Raw genomic sequence first — 23,097 nt, 5'->3', positions numbered from 1 at the left:
TTTTGCTGTGGCCATGTCTGCCACCTTGCAGGAAATGTTGGACAACTGTTTGTTTATTTACTATCAGTTTATGAAAACACATAAGTGCCGCCTGCATAGATCCTTCCTGGTGCATATCTACAAACAATAGTCCTGCTATTGGGGAGTGAACAGAAAAAAATGTTAAGTAGTCTTGATTAACTTGATTAATGGCCCAACTGATGCTGGATTTTTCAGAACATTTTTAAACACATACCTGTTTTTTATTCACTTATCTTTTTAATTTGCCCACTAGCAGTAGATAGCCATATAATATAATAAAGGACAAACTGCTCCTTAGAAAGATCAGCAAAAGACGTGGCATGTTTAGAAAACCACTACAGAAGGAACAGTAGTACTGAGTAGCTAGTAAAAAGCTAACTTAGAGACTGAATGGACTTCAGCTGTCGTCAAGTCCCTTAAAGAGTCAAAACACTTCAACACTTCAAAAACAAGTCCCATTTGAGATGAACACAGGGATGGTGCTGCTCGTCCATACAGTCAAATTGTAGCTGGAGCTCATCTTTTGCACTTTTACCTTAATGTTTGATTTTTTTTGTTTACATGTGAAAACTTCAGCTGGCCAGTTAACAGAATCAGGCGGAGGAGAGTTGACAAAATGGTGAGATGATTTCGGTGGTGTGTGGAGAGTTCTGCGCAAAGCAACATGAGTGTGTGTGGATGGCCTCGTGGGCATGAGCAGCTGACAAAATCTACATCACACAATAAAATCACAGCAGCAAAACTGTGGAAATTACAATTTGCTCTTTAGTGATACCTTAGATAAGGTTTGAGAATGGGAGAGACAAAGAGCTGAGACACATGGACACTCACTTAACACACAGAGTAGACATGTGGGCGCACACACACACACACACACACACACACACACACACACACACACACACACAATAGATGAAATATTATCAGCTTAGTGATGATGAGAGAAAAAAGGTTCACACTTTCATACACTACAAGAAGCCGCACAACAAAAAACACACACATTGTAAAGGTCATAGCAGACTTGTGCACAGTTTTAAGAAACAAAAAAAACAACCTAGAGAGACTGATCATTGTCAGAATTTACAGAGTATTCTCTCTGTGTAGCAGAAATATGTTGACACATCTCTCTTACCCAGCACCTCAGCAGTGGCCATGACCTCGCAGGTGTACATGGCAGCCATGAGTCTCTGGGGCTGAGCCTGGAAGGCGTGACGGCAGGCCTCCTTCATGGCAGCGATCAGCTGGCCAGAGACGGGCCCGTAGCAGTCTGCAGCTGAAGAGTCGGGCCTGTGCCTGGCCTGGCCCGCTTCTCCTGCTGCTGTGCCCTCCGTCTGGGCACATGTCTCAGTGCTTCCTTTCACTTTGCTGTCCGCTAAAGCCTCATGGGAGATGGTGTCCTCCTCCAAGGAGTCCTGATGTTGTGGCAGGGCTGAAGACTGGATGTCCCACCTCTCCACAGAGAAGCAAACGCCCATTAGGGGTTCTTCACACATGGGCCCTGATAGAGATGCTAGCTGGAAGCCGCTGATGATGCTGTTATCCAGGTCTCGTGTGATGGCGGCCTGAGATCCAGCCTCGCCAGCTTTGTCTCCCCTGGCCAGACACTGCCACAGCGAGGGCCGCTGGTAGCCCTCCACACTGTTCAGCAGAATATTGGGACCATATCTGAAAACAACAACAGTAACACTATGAATAATATTTGAGAAGGCACTACAAATCATTTTTTGTGTTAATATTCCTTCACTGACTCCTAAGCTGCATTGATTGAGATCTTTTGGCCACTTGGAGAAGGTGCACCAAGCTGTAAACACAGCAATCACATATTATCGTCATATAAAGTTATTCTAGCAAATATGTTAGCAAACAGTTTCTTATTAAACCCTCCAGCAGACACAGAGCCACATCAACCTGGATTCACATTTGTGTCAGAACCACTAAATAATCTTACTTTCAAGTTTATCATTTAATTGTTTGATCTTTAATTCTCAAATGAAAACCGCAGGATGTCCTGCACCAACAATACAGGCTGGTCCACTTTAAAAGCCAGCTAGAAAACAAACTAAGTGAGGGCACACTTAACTTCTTTACAATAGCTCCAATTATACATATAGTGTAACATACAAAAGTTGATTAGCAAAGGGAGGAATCATGGCCTTTGAGCCTCTGGCAGGATTTACTGACATCTTAACATCTTGTGACAAAATGGCAAAGCCGTTGAAAATCACTTGAGCATGAAAACAGCGTTTGTTTGAAAAATAGAAAAATGGAATATGTCATCATTTACAAGTTCTTTTTAGTCTGAAATCACCTCTTTCTATTTCCCCGCAGAATGTTTCTGTGCTGAGCTACGTCAGAGGAATAGAAACTCAAAGGAGAAAAAAAAAGGAAGAAGCTTCGAAACGTGACTAACTCAAGATTACTTAAACCTCATATTCTGTTCAACTAAATGGTGGAATGTAATTTTTCACAGAACAAGTGCTTTGTCCCCCGTCACTGGAAGAGCATTAGGGAGGATCTCTGAATAGCCAGTATGAAGGGGAGGAATGATGACGGCGAGCGAACATTTTAAACTACAGATGGGCATCAGACTAACGTCAGAAAACAGACATGAACAATGTGAGCCCATCCTGCAGCCTGAATGCATCAAGACAACAGGTGAACAAGTGTTGAGTTTGTATTAACTGCAAATTAAAATAGAAGCAGAGTAGTAACAGGAAGCCTTCTGAGTTAAATAGGATTAAAGAGGTGAATAAAACAGACTAGGAATAAAGGCTTGTCTCAAATAAAGGCTGGCTTCCTGGACCCTGCAGTTGTTTTTCTTATTGTCAGCACACTGCTATGCTCCATGTGAGCGCAAATCAAATATATTTCGTCTCCCCTGATTCATGTCCTTGCTGTGTCTCTACTTTTAATCTGTCTTGCAGGAGTCAAAGTCCATTGAAGCATGTCCACATCACTGAATCGGAGTCTTACCTGCGAGGCCCAAAGGCCCAGATACGCTCCACAGCATTCCTCCACTTCCTCCCCTGCAGCAGACTCTCCAGCTGGGCCTTGAGTTCCGAGATGGCCTCCAGGGTCCTGAGGCTGACATCCAGACTCTTCCCCTCCCTCAGGGACATGTTTACCTGCTCCAGAGTCCGGATCAGCTCTGTGCTGTTCTCCAACAGAAGGGTCACCTCTGTGGGGAAGAACAACATTATTGGCATAGAACTGAAACTAAGACACTTCACACCTCTGTTGCTTCAGCCTCTGTAGCATTAGCCACAGTTACACTGCCTGTTCAAGTCAGAAATATCACGCCGTTTTGCCGCCTCACTGTTTTGTATGTAGAGTCTTATCATGTGCTTTAACGTCATGCCCATCACACCTCTTTGGATTGCGAGATGCTGCAATGCAGTGAATAGTCGCACAGTGGAGCGGAATGATGCCGCCGTTGGTTCTGTGTAAAAGTGCAGGGTGGTATAAAGTTTTTGGCTGGTCTGTAAACCTGTGCTCCCTGACACTAGAGCTGGTGGAAGAGTGGACTAACTAACTAGACCAGTAACAAGATTAACTAAGACAGTTTGAGGAGTTTTATTTTGTTTATGTCAAGTTTGGACATAATTATATTTTGCTTTCTATTTCTTCAACACCATGGCCCCTCTTACTGAAGCACGACTTTTCTACAATTCAGAAGCACTTATCAACATCTGGAAAAGTTGTGTGGGGTTTGGACTGAATGCAGCAGACCACGAGAGGATCCCCAGCAACGGCGTATGCCAAGCGGCCAGTCAGAGCAGAGGGGAGAAACGAAACCGAAAGCGCCAGACGAAGAGAGGGAGGAGAGCCGTCATCAGGGTCAGGGTGAGGCTGACCTGACTTGGACTGAGAGCTGTTCCTCTACCAAGCCTTCTTCTAGCTAATGTCCGGTCATGAGAGAAGAAAGTGGATAAGATGTGATTGAGGCTCACTCAGCAATGGGAAATTAGAGACTGCTCCGCATACATCTTCACAGAGACATGGTTAAGTCCTAACATCCCAGATCAAGCTGTTGCACTGGATAGACGGACCTTGCGCCCCCCCTCATCCTTCAACTCCAAAGATCAAGGATCAAGGACAAATGAAATTTTGTTTTTTAAACTTTGTTTAAAAAAAATGACTAATAAATCTACCTTCTACATTTTTCTATCTTCTTCTCTGTGAAGGCAGGGCCCCGCAGTAAGATCATAAAACACTTTTCCCTTCAGACATGGTTAACACAGCACATAACAGAGAGAGCTGAATGTATACTGAGAGCTTTGGCCCAGCTGCTGGGTCCAGGTCTTACCCTGTGGCAGAGGGATCGCCCGCACGCTGACAGTGGCCAGTCTGTTGGGGGTGGTGAGGGTGACCAGGCCACTGGGGTCCACATGTAGGGTATCGGACAGACGACCCTGAGAGGCCTCCTCCTTCACCTAGCAACACATACAAACACACCAACAGATTCATGAACCCATCACTGGCAGTGAGAGAGGATCTCTGTGTAAACGTTGTGGGCTGAGGTTCAGTCCAGTCAAGAAATCTGCTCTCTGCTCCATCACTACTTCTGACTTGTGACCTCTGAATTGTGCTCAGATACTGCTGCAGCTACTACTACTACTACTACTACTACTACTACTAATGATAATAATAATAATAATAATAATAATAATAATTTTATTTATATTTAAAACCAATTAGGGAAAATACAATTCAAAGACTATTAGCAGTAAACACAGAAAGATTAGTATTTATAATAGAATTAAGATGATTGAGGCTGAATAAAAGCAGGTTTATAAAAATGCGTTTTAAGAAGTGATTTAAAAGAAGTCTGTGATTCTGCAGCCTCATCTCCTCAGGCAGTTTTGTTCCAAAGCAGAGGGCGAAGGCACGGTCACCTCTAGTTTTAAGCCTCGACTTTGGAACGGCCAGAAGGGCCCCACCTGAGGATCTAAGACTGCAAACTGGCTCAAAGGGGTGAACAGATAATGTAAAACATGCCACTAATCTTACAATTAACACACAACTGTAAAAGGAATCTCCTCCTATGTGCTATTTTCCAGCAAACAGTTAGCAGATACTACATGCTCACAACAGAAAACACAGCAGCTTTATCTCTGATGTGGATGACAGCTCAATGACTGTGCAGCTGACTGACCTGGTGGATGATGGCAACTTTTTGCTGCTTGCCAAGGTCTTCATTAACCATGTCCACTTTTGGAGGACGTATCACTGTTTCTCTGAATGGAATTATTGGCTTGGATGCGCTGATCTCAATTTTAGCAAACCTTTAAAAAGACAAGAGAAAAACTTGTTACTGACATTAGCAGTTAATGTGGTCTCCACCAACCACCATCAATTTCCTGCCAGTCTGATAATCTCCAGCATTACAGTCACATACTGGAAGAACACAAGTTATTATATCCCTTACCAGCCAAAATTGGCATGTGCACGCAAGTTTTTTAAATACAGGTAAACCCACTAAATACGAGCCGTTGGCTTTATTCCCACTGCAACTGAACTTTCTGCTGGAGAGCAAGCGTGTGCGTGTGTGTGTGCTGTTTTGTTGGTGTGTCCGTGCGACGTCACAGACAGGCAGGAGAACAGGTGAACAGTTGAAAGCAGTAGGATCACAAATCTTTGAAAACTTTTTTAGTAGTTTCTTCTCTTTATTTATCTCTTACTCACTATTTATCTCTGAAAGTCTCCCTTTCAAACTCAATTCAGACTAATTTAGAACAATGTTTCAGTGCTGCTAAGGGGGAGTTGAGGGTAATTAGCGACAGCGCGTCATTGCATCTTGCCGGCTGGGGAGCTGAAATTACCACGTCCACCCGGGTGTTGTGTTCCTATGAATGCTAATCGGAGCCAAATAAAAACCCCTATTGCAGAGTCATTTGACCCAGGTGTGAATGCCAATCATATGCATACTCATTACATTAAAAAGCCAGATGTTAGCTGGTTTTTTTGTGTTGTGGAAATGAGGCTTTAAACACATATTTATATGGTAACAAGGGTGAGAGCGAATGTGGTGATATTAAGTGGGTGAAGTAAAGATGAAACAATCAATAGATAAGGTTGTTTTTATTTTGCCTCCCCCATGTGAAGATTTGATGATTTTCTTTGCCATATATGGCAGTAAAATGAATATCTTGTGGTTTTATACTGTTAGCTCTTAGTTCTGTTAGCAGGAAAACAGAACATCAAATATTCAAACATCATAGATATTTCTTTAAATTACTGTCATAATTTATGAGTAGGAAAAAATAACTGTAATTGTCTGCATCAACACCATCATTCAATCAACAGTTCCTTGCCCACAGGCTTGTCTGTGTACTAAATATCTTTAAAATCTGGATCTCTTTGAAATCGTGGATATCTTCCTGACAGAAAGACTAGTGAGGGCAAACACAAAGCCTTCTTTACACAGCTAACTCAATACCCCTGTAGTTTTATTAAAGAACTTGCTTTTTTTTAAATCTCACATAACAAAGAAATATATACTGAAAGGTATATGGAGCCAAACTACATAAATTGTGATTCACCTGGTTCATGTCCCTGTCGTGTCTCTGCTTTAAATCACCCTGGAGGAGGCATGCCTTATAAATGGCACAGTGCAAGGTTCACTTGCAAGTTAAAGCATTTTTCTGCAGTATGCTGTATATCAAGTATTTTTCTAGTGTTTTATGTTCTTAAGAAAAGAAACAAAAGATAATCATAATCACAGTTGACAGCACTGCATCCAAGGCCTGATATGTCTTCTTCCTCAGTGCCAGAGAGCACCATTGTCCAAAAACTATTCAAAACACATCAGTGAGCCAACATTTTGCACTTGGTGACATATTCCTTCATTACAATGGACAATATACTGTAGTATATTTATTTATTAAATTCCAAATACACTGTCCTGCTGCCAAAAAACATAACGGTGCATCATTATGGATTATTCCGCTGCAAAAAATAGTCCCCAAGAAATGAACTATTTCTCCTCTTTGAGTAATATTTGCTATAAATTACAATGATTGTTACTATTTCACATGTCTTACTGCAGTCAATTTAACCAATAATTATAACATTATGATGAAACTTGTGACTAACATCCCTAGCAGTTACTCGGGTTATCATACTCCAACCATCCCACCCCTCCTCGGCCCATTTGCCACCACAATGCAGTCAACCAGGAGACAGCACTGCCATTGGCCACACTTAGGAATAATCTCTGTCTGCGCTATGTCACCTCCCAACATCATGTTTCAGCAGGAAATACAAAAAAGTAAAACTACCAAACCACATTTTGTTTCTTATGCGATGTGAAAGGTGTTGCTCATGGTGACAAATAGAGAAGTTTCACCAAGTCTTCAGTTCAACTCAACAGTAATGTTGGTCTGGGTCTGCTAGCTGTGTAAATAAGCCACTGTTTGATAGCATGTTCACCATATCAACTCCATACAGTGATAACATGTACATTTTACACCGTGTGGCCAAAAGATGCAGTTAATGAAGTTTTAGAATAGGCCCTTGAAAACACCCAAATGGAATCCAACTCTATGTTGTGAAAATTTCAGCTGATGATAATGTGGAGCTTCTTTACCGTAGCTTTGGTCTGGGGATGCTGGATGAAATTAGCCTCTGAGTAGTCTTTCTATCTATTTAAGTACAAATATTATCATAAACACAATAACAGCAGAGTTAAGGAAGATGTAACTTGACCCGCTGTGAACCTTCCCAAATAATGAAGGCTGGCTGAGTTTGTGTCAACTCTTGAGATCCAATCAACTGCACTTGTGAATACTGTTTAACATGTCTCTGATTGTTTGGCAGCTGACCCACTTCTGATGACGGATACAGAGAGAGAATTCCTTCAGAGTGCGGGAGCTGTGATGTCACAATCTCGTGCTCACTAAAATGGCTGAGCAGCGCTGACCTCATTCTAAGTGTGACACACACTGCAGGTCAGACTGCGTGCCAGAAATGTCACAAAAGGCTCACACTGCCATCCGCCAGACGACGTGCTGACCAGTCACCTGGCCAGACAACCAGGCAGCCAGTCAGGAAGCCAGTCAGCCAGTTCATGAGCCAGTCAACGATCTAAGAAAACAGTTATCACCAGCTTCCATAAACGTGCTGGCTTGGCTGGATGCTGATTGGCTCTGCTCTCCATACAACAGGGCTTCCCTAGACAAAGTGTTAAACACTCTTTAATATACTTATACTAATATATATATATACTATATACACACCCATACAGCTCTGCGACAGCTCTGCGTACAAAATATGCTTTTAAAAATCAAGCTTTAAAAAATATTATTAGCCATATATTAGCCAACATCAGTCCTAATCTGAAAAACAAATATTTATTGATTTTCAGAATTTTAACCAAAGTTTTTATTTGTTTTAATGCAAGGTTTTTGTCACGATACCATTATCATTTAGACTTTTTTTTTTTTTTTTTTTAAAAACCCAAACAAACAAACACAAAACTGAATTATTTTCATATATACTACATGCTAAGTATTTAATGTTTTAAATGATCATAGCCTTGGATATGTCAATGATTAGCAGCAACATTGATTTTTATACTGTACATTATTAGTTTTTGTGCAGCATTAAATATTCACACTCATACTGCACTGCACACACAATGTACTTTGGAAAATCAGGCTAGAAAAAATATTATACATTAATGATTTTATGCTTTCATTGATTTTATTTTATTTTTTAACCAACATCAATCCTAATGATCAAATATTTATTAATTTTCAGAATTTTAAACCCTTTAAATGGCAGGTTTTTCTCATGATGATGATATTCTTTTAGATGATAAAATTTTTTTATTTTGCTTATGACAGTCTGGGATATGTCAATGATTTGCAGCAACATTGATTTTGACAGTGCAACTAGTGGAAATAGCATGTATTTTCATTACATGAACACAGCCAAAATGATCATGAGTTAAGAATGAAAAGTTTGTAAAATGTGTTCAACAGTCCCTAAGGGTTAATCGATGACTCGTTTGTCTTGAATAGTTAACGTTTAAAAGCAGAGTTCTCTTAAGCTTGTTTTGAATTGCACTGTGCAATGGCTGTTTGTAGTCAGCTTCTTATCCTTTTGAATTTTCAGTTTTCAGATTATTACAGTTTTGCTTACTATTATCATTGCTTGAAAAACAGAGTTGGGATGCAGAAATTGATCTAGAATAAGATCTGAATGCTCATATTAATGCTAAATCGTCCCTGAATGACAATGTCACTGCAGCCCTCTTGAGGGCAGTAAGGCGTGCCAAAGGAAAATCCTTACCAATCCATCAAGTCACATCAGCAGGCAACAAGCCAACAAACTGAACAACAAGCCAATGATCTAGTCATCCAGCAAGCCATCCACTATTCAATCAGGAGGCCACTCTGTGAGCTAAGCAGCCAGCAGGCTAGTCCTGTCCTCCTTTGCCATCTCTGTCCTGAGCTGTCTGGCCCGGCTAAACATAGCAGCAGCATTACACATGGCCTCCTTTCTTCAGCTGGAATCCCATAAATACAGTGCAGCAGGCAGCAGAGAGGAATCCTCCTCCACTGACATGACAGAGGCTCACTGCCAAGTCATGACTCACACAGCAACAACAACAACAAGTTCACTTTAGGAACACTGCACTCCATTGATGGATGATTATTATTATTTTTTTAATTATTTTTTTCTATTTCTTTTTTAATCAGTTATATTTTGAGCAACCAGAAAAATACCTCCCTCATTATTCATATGTTTTGTATGCTCGTATTTATTTGTCACATTTATTTGTCAATCTTAAACTATTGTCTTGGCCACATTTTTGCAGTGCCTGGTGTAAACTTCCTCTGTCCGTCCGTCCATCTGTCCCTTAATGTCAACGTCACTGCAACTGCAACCCTCCATACCTGAGGCAAAATGTGATTTGTGTTCTTGGGTTTTGGTTGATTGTCTATCTCTTATGTGTCAGCTCTGCGAGATGGTCTGGAGACCTCTCCTGGGTGTACCCTGCCTCTTGCCCAATGTCAGCTGGGATAGGCTCCAGCCCCCACACAACCCTTTAGAGGACAAGCGGTTACACACAATGAAAATGAAAAGGGGATGAAAAGCATCAATAGAACTGACCATGGTCGTTATAAGCTCTATGGAGACTGGGCGGAAGTCACTTCTTAGTAAAAGTCATATTTGAGACTACCTTGAGTGTGCCAAACAGCTCTGAAAGCAGGCTGAGAGCAGGAGGAAAAAAGAGTCTGTGAGGTGATGAGACCAAGAGTCAGCTCTGCAGCCTGAGTGCCAGGCACCAGGTCATCACTGCAGTCATATGTGTGATGAAGCATGATCTGGGAGACAGGCCAATGAGTGGAGCCAAACAGAAAGAGATCCTTGAGAAAACTCCGCTTTATTAAATCTGCTTTCAGTTCATGCAACTTTCTGTATCTCAGCTCACTCTCAGAGCTGCTTGGGTTCAGTTGATATCCACTGTGTCTCTATTACATTTCAAGTGGCATTTTGTGCTTTTTGTCAATAAGGCTTCCCTGTTCCCCTCTGCCACTGTCTCCAGCCCCTGCTGCTTCTCCTTCATCATTTTTGTCCCTTAAATTACCAGTTCTCCCCAGACTATTTTCTAATCTAATTCTAAACAAATTCTCACCTGTCTTCCATTAGCAATCACTTGGGTTTCCCTCCTCACTCACAAACCCTTTCCATGACCTCATCACCCTCTTCAGTACATGTACCTGCCATTGTCACCAGCTTGTTGTTAGATCATTTGCTCCAACAGAAAACATTCTTGGATTTTCCTGCTTATTGTTCCTGCCTCTTTGCCTGCCCACCTGCGACTCATCTCATCTGCCTGTAAGCCTGTTTTCCCCTAGTAGACCATCTTTTCTAAAATATTCTACATGTGGGTCCTCCCTGCCTGTGCTGCTTCACTCAGCTGTAGTAAACTGTATAAAAAGATAGATAACAAGACAGCTCCCCCAAAGTGTAACTTTTTAATCTGGATCGCCCCCTGGTGTCTGTCTGCAATATAGGTCATAAAGCTGCCCCACCATATTAGTGAATGGGCCACGGGCCAAACTAAAAAAGTGCACACCACATTAATTTTTTCCAAATATGGTTTCTAGTTGTCATCACCCTGATGTTTGTTTAAGTGTTTGTTTTTATGTTAAGTTCAGTTTAATGACTTATTTAATTGCACTGTATAAGTGATACAAAAGGGAGATTTTCCACCATGATTGACAGCTGTGTGAGCCAATCCATCTACTCGCATTCATTAGAGCTACTCGCATTTGGTCGGACAGGTGTTTTGGCGGAAATACCCCTACCATTGATGTCGCTACTGCGCAGAATCCGGCTCTCTCAATGGCATCACCCTCGCAAGATGGCAACACTAGTATCTCGGATATTTTAACCTCACTTAAGCATAGCGGGGGTTAAGTTGGGGGCGCGTTGTTCATCTTTATATACAGTCTATGACTGTAACACAAATCCAATCAATAGTGCTGCACAATAATGTCTGGAGAAAGACTCATCTGAGGTATGGGATGGTATGATAAAATGTCTTCATGCTAATTGATATTCATCTTTAAGCTGTCCTCTATCTGTCATGACTGAAGTCTACTGGATAGACGAAACCAACAGGGCTAGAATTTACTCTCCCGTAAAAGTAGAGACATAGAAAAATGCACACTGCTAACTACCTCATAATGTCTATCTGATTTTGGGAGCAGTTCCTGGGGAGTGTTTGCTCTGACTCCTTTGAATTGACTGATTTCTATTCCCCACTGAGACGGCATCAGCTGAGCTAACTGAACATAGAGGCACAGCTTTTCACCACAGCTGCCTTCAAGAATGAATAGATGGTGTCAATAAACTGATAAAAATATGATTTCCACAATGCTAACATAGAGCTAAAGCTAACAACATAGAGTCACACACTCTATGGGATGTAACCTACACAAGACGATGATAAAACGCACAGATAATCTGTGGGCTAAAAAGCGTACTGGTTGCAGTTTATGAAATGCACTAACCACATCCTCATAGTCAGTCTCGCTAGGTTCATAAAAAACAGACTACAGTACTTTGATGGATCACATAAATGACAGAGGCATTTCATTTAATCAATACTCCTGGGTTTTGCAATGCTAACATATGCAGAAGAGGTTTGGAAGAAGGTCAGGCTGAAGGGCGGGGGGGTCATCCATCTCTACTGTTTCCACCTACCACTGCAATCAGCAGTATTTTGTATTTTATCAGGTTGAGAAAATCATTTGGCATTAAGCATTAGACAAGAACAAAATAAAGATGTTGCAAGTCGGCTATGTGCTTCTGTCTGGTTGCTTGTCCGCAAGCTACACATTGTACCTACATGAGAGGCGTCCTGTCGGTAGGTCTGGGTCAACAGCAATATTAAAATAACTACATTCAGGTTTTTTATTTGTTTTTAAGACTGAAGCAAATCTTGACATATCCTGTAGAAATGAGAGAAGCCAGTGTTGTTCCACTTTAAGGCTTTAGGATTTAATTCTTGCAAACTCAATTTCTGATACTGCTACACTGCTCATGGTTGCCATTTAAATTGCTTACCAATACACAAGAGAATGAAACATTACACAAACAACTGCTCCCCAACCCCTATTTGGGGTCACCAAAGCTTCACAAGGGTTACAAGGCCTTCTTGGCCTTAAAGCGGAATTCTGGTATTTTTCAACCCGGGCCCCATGTTTACATGTTTAGATGTGTGAATTATTTGTATTTACCACGGGTCTTGGAATCGCTCCAGTAGATCAGCTGAGCTGGGAGTTGCGACACATCTTCAACAGTTTTAACGTAATCCTGTGAGGCAACTGCATATGGCAAAGTTTCTGCCATCAAAAGTGCTTGCTTTTCTCACTGATGTGCTCATATTGTAATACTTAGAGTCAGAGATGATAATGAGAGCAACCTTGGTCTCAGGTAAATTCCCATGACCCTCCAACAGCCAAACAAGGATAAAGACACTGTCCACTGTTCCATGACCAGGATGGAATCCTCACTGCTCCTCCTGAATCTGAGGTTTGAGAATTGGCCAGAGCCTCCGTTTCCAGCACCCGGAAGTAAAACTTTCTGCAGTTCCACAGAAACTGTGCTCAACATCCATGCAGCACTCTTAGGGCTAATCTTATAAACAGCAGGGATCTTGTAGGCCAGGAGCCTTTTGACTAGCTCCACAACCTCTGCCAAGGACATGGATGAGGCCTCCCCCAGATGTTTGGACTCTCGACAATATCCCCAGTGTCGGTCAGCAATTCTCCTCCCCCTGATCAACATATTAATGGGTGACTTTAATCTCAATTGGCTTGATAAGACACGCTCTAAGAAGCTAAAAGGTGTAGCCAAACGGTTCAACCTAAATCAAGTGATCAAGGGCCCAACTAGAATAACCAGATCCTCTAAAACTCAACTAGACTTAATTTTCACAAATAAATTGGATCGCATTAATAAGACCTATAATCTAATCACTGGTTTATCCGACCACAATCTCACATTGGTATCGAGACAGCTCTCCAAGACGCGTTATAGAAACCAAATTAATGAGAAGATCTACACATCATTTATTCCGAAGAGGGATTTAGAGCTCTTGGATCTAGACATGAGGTCAACCAACTGGGATAGTTTAACCTGTGTGGGGAACAGTGAGCAGACCTGTGCTACTTTCAAAACAGCCATCAGCCAAATCCTATCCAAATATATGAAAACAGGACTACAGAAATGTAGACGAAGACAAAATCTACCTTGGTTTAACGATAGACTGTGGCTCCTAATGAAAGAAAGGGACTCTGCCCTCAAAAAACACTTAAAATCAGGACTGAAGACTGACCAACTGATTTTTAAAAGTCTAAGAAACAAGGTCACATGTCTGCTTAGAAAAGCAAAAGCAGACTTTTTCTTAGAGGTTATACAACAGGCCAAGGGAATATGAAAATGTTATGGAACTGTATTGATAAACTGTCTGGGAGGGAACGAAGCAAGAATGGAAATATAGAGCTATATGCAGACTGTCTCAATAGTGTAGCAGCCACATCAGGAACACGGTCCACTGAAAGGAACAGCGTAGTAATTGCAAACATGTTCAATAACTATTTTTTAAATTCTGTCATACAACTGAGTAGCCCTTCTCCTGTGGAGCAGCCAACACCTTCAGTGGGTTTGGACGGGTCTGAACTGAGTCCTAGTTGCCAAGCATTAGGAGTCTCTCCTACAGCAGCGACCCTCCTGAATTTTGTACAAATCAATGAACCAAAGGTAAATAAGATTCTCTCTTCATTGTCTAACTCGAGAGCTATGGATGCATGGGGACTTGATCTGGTCTTTATTAAGAAATACAAAGATGTTTTCACTGCGCCCATTATGCATATTGTAAATCGATCATTGGATGAATGTGTATTCCCCTCCTCCTCTGAAGACTGCCATTGTAACACCAATATTCAAATCAGGTGACAAACAGGAAGTAAGCAGTTACAGACCCACCAGCATACTCCCTGCCATCTCTAAAGTTATAGAAAAAGCTGCTGCTGAGCAGCTAATTGAGCACCTCAACAAAGAAAATTTGCTACATCCTATGCAATTTGGCTTTAGAGCCAAACACTCGACTGAAACTGCATGCTGTTACTTCCTAGAAGTCATTAAATCCAGTCTTGACTTGGGAGGGGTGGTATGTGCTGTTTTCCTGGATCTTCGTAAGGCATTTGACGCTGTCAACCACTCAGTGCTACTGGCCAAGCTGTCTAATTATAATTTGTCTTTGAACACTATTAAATGGTTCCAATCGTACCTTGCTGACCGCTCCCAGTGTGTAAAAATTAAGGATAAAACATCTCCGTTGAGAGCCTGCACAACTGGGGTGCCGCAAGGGTCAATTCTAGGGCCGTTGCTCTTCAGTTTGTACATCAACGATCTGCCTTCCATATGTGATGGTGTGGAGATCTTGATGTACGCTGATGACACAGTTCTCTTTGCTCACGGGAAAGACGCACATGTAGTTGCTGCCAAATTATCTGCGGCGATGGAGAAGGTTACTGAGTGGCTCTACAAGTCTCGCCTTACGTAGAACACAGAGAAAACTGTTACAATGTATTTTTCCAACAAATGTAATCGAAATGAGTGTCCCAACATCTGCGTAGGCAATCACGTAATTACAAATGTTGAGGAATTTAAATATCTGGGTGTCATCTTGGATTCCAACCTCAGCTTCAAAAAACATGTCAAAAAAAGTGTGCCGTGTACTGAAATTCAACATTGTGTGAACTTCCGCCACATCAGAAATTCTTTGTCATCTGAAGCGGCAAAATCATATTTAGATGCCATGATTACCTCCCACATATTGTACTGTATTTCATCTTGGTCTCAAGCCAAGCTGACAGTCCTAAATCCACTCAGACAACTCTATAATCAGGCTTTAAAAATCCTAGACAAGAAGTCAAGGTGGCACCATCACTGTAAGGTCCACCAAAAATATAATATCCTTAGCTTCGACAATTTAATATTGTACTCTGATCTCCGCCTGGTACATAAAATTTTGCACGACTCTGCCCCCCCCACCACTGAAGACTTTTGTCCAGCCCCGCTCTGACCTACTAAGTAGAACATTAAGGTCTGCATCCAGAGGTGACTGCAATGTCCCAAGAAGAAGGTCTACCTTCTCCCAATCGGCCTTCTCCAACAAAGCCACGAAGGAATGGAATAGACTTCCGGACAATTTTAAAAACATTACAAAACATCACAGCTTCTCATGCGCAGTCAAGGACTGGATACTGAGCAATCAGACATGTCTGCACTGATGTCTCTGATATCAGGGTTGTATGCATTCTGGAGGTCTGACGTATTATTTTATACTTGTACATGTTATTTATTTTTTACTCTGTATATTTATCTATTGTAATAATTTTTAGATTTGTACTATGTTGTCTGTCTTTTATGTGAGGACTACAGATGGAAATTAGCGCTACGCTAAATCTGGTGCAGCCATCTTTATATTCTACGAGAATATTCAATGTCTCTGCACACTGTCCTGCTAAATAAATAAATACAAAATACAAATACAACACAGCCTGTGAAGCCTGAGACACGCCCTTCTTTCACTTGAGGTGTCTAATAATTCACCAGAACTTCCTTGAGGCCATCTGAAAGTACCTCTCTATAGCCTCCTCAAACTCCTCGTGGACTTACGTTTTTGTTTCGGTGACTGCCTCAGCTGCAGCCCCTCTGGCTAATACCTGTCTGCTGCTTCAGAATACCCCTAGGCCTACCAAGTCTGAAAGGCCTTCTTCTTCAGCCTGACATCCTTCTTCTTGCTGGTGTCTACCATGGGGTACTAAGGTTGCCGCCAGGTGTTTTGGCGCTGCTTAGGAGGAGATGGTTGGTAATTAGTGACGGCACATCATTGCAACTCGCCGGTTAAGGAGCTGAAATCAATGCATTCACCTGGTCGCTGTGTTCCCATCAATGCTGATCAGAGTGTGAGAAAAACCCTACGACAGAGTCATTTCACCCAGGTGTGAATGCCGATCGTACGCATTGTCATTGCATTAAAAAGCCAGATGTTAGCGGATGATATCAGTTTTTTTGCACAGTGGGAATGAGGCTTAAGAGAAATACTCTCAGCAACTTGCAGTTGCATCGAAGTGACCCTCTTACTCCGGGGGGAGAATTCAAATATAGTGGTGTTTAACTGGGGGTTCGTATGTATCCCTACGGCCATCGCCTTTCACCCTAAGCAATGACAGAAAAGGAGCTAGTTTAGCCCCTTTCCAGGACTTTGATTCCAGAACCACTTGTATGAGTAGAGGTGAGCCAAGCAACATCTGACTGTTACTGCTCCACCTCCTGCCATAGCTCCGATTTCTTCCCTGTCAGAGGTGCAAGGTGCCACTTGCTACTCTTAAATATTCACACAGACTTACAGAGCAGTGGCCCGGCCATCTGGAGCGACTTGGGATTCATTTTTTTACCCAAGGATACTTAGACATGCAAACAAGTGGAGCCAGCTGGAACCAACGATCCTGTGGTAAGTGGAAAACACTCTGTGCCCCCAGCCACAGTCTCCTGCACAGGTAACCTAATGCAGAAGGCTGTGTAAAATTTTTTAAAAGTACATGACTATAATCCTCATTTGTTTTTATAACTGGTTCCAATGCAAAGTTGTTTCTCGATACCAAACAAATTTGTCTTTCTTGGGCGGTGTACATGTTCAGGTTACAGAGAGGGCCAGTGTTTTACAAAGTGATATCAAATATGGCTTCCTATGTTCTGAAAACAGCAAGAAACCCATCTCTCAACTAGGTCTTAACTGAATATGTGTGATCATATGGGACAAAAGTAGTCACAAAAGGACAAATTAAATGTTCCATTGTGAACATTCTCTAAAATCTATCTACAAGTCTGTCAGGAAGCCAGTGTTGTTCTTCTGAGGAGGCCTGCAGCATCCAGACAGACAGAGGCAACAGTCAATGTATAATCAATCAATCATTCATTTGTTTATCCCATAAAACCATACAAGGTATGTTACAACCAGCTTGTGCAATGCAATTTAGTCTGTTTTGCCTCCTCTGACATTGTAGGCTGCTATTTTACAGTTGTCCATGCTTCCAGACTGGCTGCAGTGTGTGTGTGTGTGTGTGTGTCTACGGCATCCTGGATGGTTGATTGTTTCTGGTTGTGGAATGTATTACTGTAGTTTTGGAGAGCGTTGCCTCTGTTTTTGTACAGATTTGATTCACCACAGACTCAGTGAATTCATGATGTCATCAGTGATGTAGACAGTGGTGTCCTTGAACATGCTCCAGACCCTGAATGGTTACGTCTCTTGCATCACTGGCGGTTAGCCACGTAGTGTGTTTATCTTGACCGCAACAGGACGGCCTCATGGTAGCTTTTCCTGAATGCAAGCCGTGTTTCCACCCTACAGCTTCCTCTGAACAGCATATAGCAGTGATCCAGAGTGTTTATTCACACTGTTTTTAGATAAGGATGGTGCTGAAACTGGAACCTGATCAGCTTCTCCTTTTCTTTTTCTCTCTCTCTTTCTCACTTTCTCAGATCTGAGTCACTCACTACAAGAGCACACACCTGACCTCCATTCCAAATTTAGCCTTCTAGGGCAAAAACTGTGGCAGACAAAGGGTAGGGTAAGGATGTTTTGGTGGACCAACCGGTTGACAGTGAGTGGGCGCACAACCTATAGAGCTAATGGTTGCAGCTCTAAATGAACTGGACTTGACTTGTTCATAACAGTGGTGCAACCTTAAAAGCACACAGCCAGAGACACAGAGACATATGGAGAACACTCACCGGTCTTTCAGGTCATCCAGGCAGCGTTGGAGATGAACCTCACCAGCAGTGACTAGAACATGTTCTCCTGTTTCTTGGATCAGAACCTCAGCACAGGGATCTGCCTGGTTCAACAAACGCATCCCACGCACCAGCTTTGGCATCTCACCTTGATACAAACACATGAGGTGGAAACCAATTTCTTAATGTCTGTATTAGCAGATTATTAGTCTTAACTAGTGATTGGTACACTTAACATTTGAACCAATTCCTGTACCAAGAATTCAGTAGTGGTACCAAATGATACTTTTCTCTCTAGAACTTGAAAAAAAATATATAATTACAGTTGGACAACATCAGTCCAAACTATCAACTTCAGCATTGTTGTTGTTTTGCAACTTTTTTTTAATAAAGACCATGTTACACACACAAACTGAGGGTGCTTTCACATCTACCCTGTTTGGGTCAAACAGGGTAGGGTTTGTTTGCCCGGTTAGTACGCTTCATTTGGGCTGCTGTGACAGCTGTCAATCCAAACCTAGTGCAGACCAAACAGAAAAACTAGGTCTTTGTCTGCTTACAAATTGACTCTGGTGCAGTTCGTTTGTGGTGTGAAAGATAAGTCAGACTAAAACTGGACTTTTATAATACATGTTAACATGTTAGTCCAACTGAAATCATACAAAACTGAATTTCTCAAAGTCTGACTAACACACCCAGGTTATGCAATTGGAAGGTGATTTCATGTGTCATCTAAACTCCTCAGTCGGACTAAAACTGGCTTTGCATTCTGCATGTGCTCCCAGTCACTGCATTGGCCTACCTTGTTGGTTAGGGATAGGGTATTTATGAGGGGGGAAAGGAAAATGAGTCAGGCATTTCAAAAAAAACATTAAGCACGAGGGGAGGGACTTGTCCTACAACACAGGCACGGAAGCCAAGTAATGTCCTGCTGTGGATAGGACTGCAGCAAAACAGATTTTAGCCAGCCTAAAAAAATAAATATCAGTTAAAGTGTACACTATAACTGAATTTTTGCCTAATTTTCCTTTACACCATAGCTGATGGAGGCAGCGGCAGACAAGAAAAGCCACTGCTCGGTGGAGTAAAAGACTGTTTTTCTCAATGAAGTCAGTTGTTCTTGATGTAACAGCATCAAATCCCCATAAGTAAGGGCTGTGTTACAGCAAGGCAAAGTGCTGATTTTTTTTAAATCTAGCTTACAGTTCAACTGGTAATGTTTTCAGGTGGCTTAAAACTAATCAGTAAAGGCACCGATTGCTCAGCGCCGTTTCATTATATGTAGCTTTCTTGACGCAGCGGTTTACTACCCCAAAGTTATTGTAAATAAACAGTTATGATTGTGATTTAGTCTGTGTCATAGACTGTATAAACAATATAGGCTTACTGCAACTAGTTGAAGGGGAGCAGATCTCCACCTGCCGAGGAAGAGTCGGACATACTTCCACCAATAAATGGATTCTCCCCGGTGCTTGTGCACTGGGACAAGGACAGTAGTGCAATTAAATGGCCCAACTGAGCTATAACCGTAGCTCTCCTTAACTGTGCAGATAAACACTCCTGTGTGTCCACGCACTGTTGGATAAGGAGCCTCCAACATGCTGTGCAGGCCCTGACCTGACTCAGCTGTCTGGCTCTGTCCCACAATTTAACCTCTGGGCAGTCACTGCAAAGTCCCACTGACCAGGTCTGTGATGTCACTGACATCAAGGATAATTCCTCAGGTAGTCTCAGCTGCTTTAGTCCCCCTCCAGTTTCAGTGTCTCAAAATCCTGCCATATCTGGATTCCTGGCTAATCAATGCCTCGTCTCTAGGAGTAAGTACTACCTGTATACAAAGTGTAAAAGGTTATGTAATAATGAATGTAAAAAATACATAAGCTAATTAGCTGTACATGTGTCTCCAAGACTTACTTGGGTGTTTGGGTTCTATGGCAACCCTTACAATGGGCGTGGCCTCAAAGTTTAGAGGGATGAAGGGCGGGCAGGCAGGGGAAGTTGACAAGGTGGCCGACTTTAAAACGCACTCCTCCAGACCTCCAATACCTGATGAGAGAAGAGGAGAAAATCATTAACAGATAGCAACAAACAACATTACAGTAGAGTTAGGGTTTGACCCTTTAGGAACAAACAAGAAAAGAAAAGAGCAAAACATATGGAAGGGTCCATTTCTTTTCTTATGCCACCACCACAGCAGGGGCGTTTCTAGGGTTTGCGGACATTTGGGGCTGAGCCTGCACTTCTGTAGAATGGGATAATTTTTTTGTTAAACAAGCTCTAATTAATGTTGTTGGGTTTTTTTTACGCTGGCACCGTTGATATATTCAAAGTACATGTCTTAATCATTAAAACATTGAAATGTCTTTTACTTTCCAGATTTCATGTGAGTTTTAATGTTAGAAAATATTAGTAGTTTTGAGCAGTTAGTATTAGTATCAAGTTGAATCAAAATATTTCAAAACAACAATCTTCAAACATTTACTGATTCCTGTTGGAAAAAGTTAAATGCAATTATTTTATCAGTTGCGAAATGTAACTAAGAACATTGACTCAAGTATTGTATTTAATTAAAATTAAGAGGTACTTGTTTCCATTTCCATTTTATGCTAATTTATACTTCTACACCAGAGTTATTTCACAGATTGAGATTATTAAAACAAAATATAATCAAATGGTATATGTGATGATGTATTATAGTAGGTTAAATCACACAGCAGTACATTAAGTCATTAAAATGAGCTCCATCTTTACCAGCTGCAACATTAAAGACACAATAATGTGTCAATAATTATAATCCGATAATACAGCCACAAGCAGCAATTCCAGAGTTCAAGCGTGTGTGAACCTTTAAAACTTGAAAGGGTAGGATCAAGACCTTTGGCAGTTTAGGACGCCTGCATTAAGGATGACCAACAGGTTTTTTGACAATCAGATAGACGCTCATTCATTCACGCCCAAATCTAGAGCAGACAACACTCTTCTTTGGGAACACTGTCATTTCCTGCAAAAAAATGTTGGGAACAGGATTCAGTGGCGTAGTTAAAGATATCCACAGAGTTCAGGGATGTTTGGAGAAACAGTCACTGATTTCACTTGTTTGGAAGTGGTGGCATCCCCAATTGAGTGATTTCAAAATAATTTTACACACATGATTCAAAATTATTATATAACATATCCTGTTTGTAATGATTGAACAAACAGTTTCTCATTTATAGCCTGATTTCTGTTAAGACACGCCCAGTGTTTCCTTTGGTGGTCCATTTGAATGAAACTTTCAGGTTTATTGCTACAACCTCACAAACATCACAAAACTTGCAAGAAATGTCCACATGACTGTCTCAGTGGTTATGAAATTAAGTTGATTTATATGTGGAGCCACACCCCCTCTAATATTCATTGCTTAGTTTCTTCAAACACAATGAGATATCAAGGAGTTTTGGATAAATTCTGATAAACTTGTTCCAATAACGATTTACAGAAAATTTGGTACAAATTGGACTGATATTTTAGGAAGAAATGTTAAATATATATATATATATATATATATATATCCCTCTATGGTACAGCGTTGCCACATGGCAACAACCCCATTTTAAGCCTTCTACACACAGATAATACATCCTAAGTTATGATGCAATGCATTAAAAAAGAGGTGGGGTTCTAAGTAAACCAATAGCAGTGTTTAAATTTGTCACATTACTTTCTATAGGCCATTTTGAAACCCTTTTCTGCAGACATCACGGACGGGAGGAGCCTCACCATTTGACGCCTAAAAATTCAACAAAAAAAGTGTTTTTTTTTAATTCAAAATGATGAAAAATCTTGTGAGGTGGGCCCTAATAGTTCTTGGCTTTTTTGTAGAACACTTTGAGCTGGACGTGTTTGTCAAATTTCAGGTCAATCTGACTCGCGGTATGAGGGGCGTAGCCTTTCCAAAAAAAAAAAAAGGATATATTTGGGAATATTTGGCCCTTAATTATAGCGCCCCCATTTGGCAGACTGGGGTCATATTTCTTGAATGGCATTTGCACGCAGCTTCCAATCATTGCATGTGTCTATGTTTTACCATCTCACAGGATAATATACAAAACATTCCTGAAGATAACATGTGACATGTATCACGTCTGTAGTAAAATGAATGAATATCTGCCGTTTTACTTCCTCTGATGGAGAACTTTGGGTCAGATCAATGTTACTGTGTAGATGATGCCATGTGTTTCAAGTACTATCTCAACAGTACAGTAAATGCAACACACTCCTTTGTCACTCCTTTTGTCAAGGCTGTAAGTGACTCAGAAATTATTACAGTATTAAAAAAATCTTTTCAAACTGAACCCCCCTATACAAATTTGGCTTAATTTTTTCCAGAATATTACTGAATCAATACTTCTTTATGGAAGCAAAGTTTGGTGCCCATTAATTTAAGAACTTTGGGACTCAAACCCTGTTGAAAAAATACATCTTAAGTAACCAAATGAAAATAATCTCCATCCCACCTAAAACAATACATCAAAAGACAATAAATGGAGATATTTCAATCAGTGAAGAACAGAAATCAAATCAATACATAAATTAGAATGCTACTATTTACTAGACAGAGAACTTCAAATGGCCCAATATCTAACCCAAATCAAACAACCCATAAAAAGACAAACCCCAACTCAACACAGACTAAGTGACCATACATTTGAAACCAGTGTGAAACTGGAGAAGTTAAAACTGAAATTAATTTTCTTACCAAATGTAAAA

The 23,097-nt window shown here is 41.2% G+C and overlaps 1 protein-coding gene across 2 annotated transcripts in view; it reads right to left on the bottom strand.

The window, feature by feature from the left end:
- Window positions 1–23,097, bottom strand: part of efl1 (elongation factor like GTPase 1) — a 79,622-nt gene that overhangs the window by 5,610 nt on the left and 50,915 nt on the right. For both annotated transcript variants that reach the window (XM_042484793.1, XM_042484801.1), the window contains 6 exons: window positions 20,263–20,394; window positions 18,349–18,496; window positions 5,177–5,306; window positions 4,328–4,454; window positions 2,995–3,199; window positions 1,154–1,686 (listed from right to left, as the gene is read on the bottom strand). In XM_042484793.1, coding sequence (XP_042340727.1) covers window positions 1,154–1,686; window positions 2,995–3,199; window positions 4,328–4,454; window positions 5,177–5,306; window positions 18,349–18,496; window positions 20,263–20,394 — 1,275 coding nt within the window. The remainder of the gene's footprint in view (window positions 1–1,153; window positions 1,687–2,994; window positions 3,200–4,327; window positions 4,455–5,176; window positions 5,307–18,348; window positions 18,497–20,262; window positions 20,395–23,097) is intronic.

This window comes from Plectropomus leopardus, chromosome 1 (assembly GCF_008729295.1).
Source record: "Plectropomus leopardus isolate mb chromosome 1, YSFRI_Pleo_2.0, whole genome shotgun sequence".
Classification (NCBI taxonomy): Eukaryota; Metazoa; Chordata; class Actinopteri; order Perciformes; family Serranidae; genus Plectropomus; species Plectropomus leopardus.
This window is presented reverse-complemented; position numbering and strand designations above follow the sequence as displayed.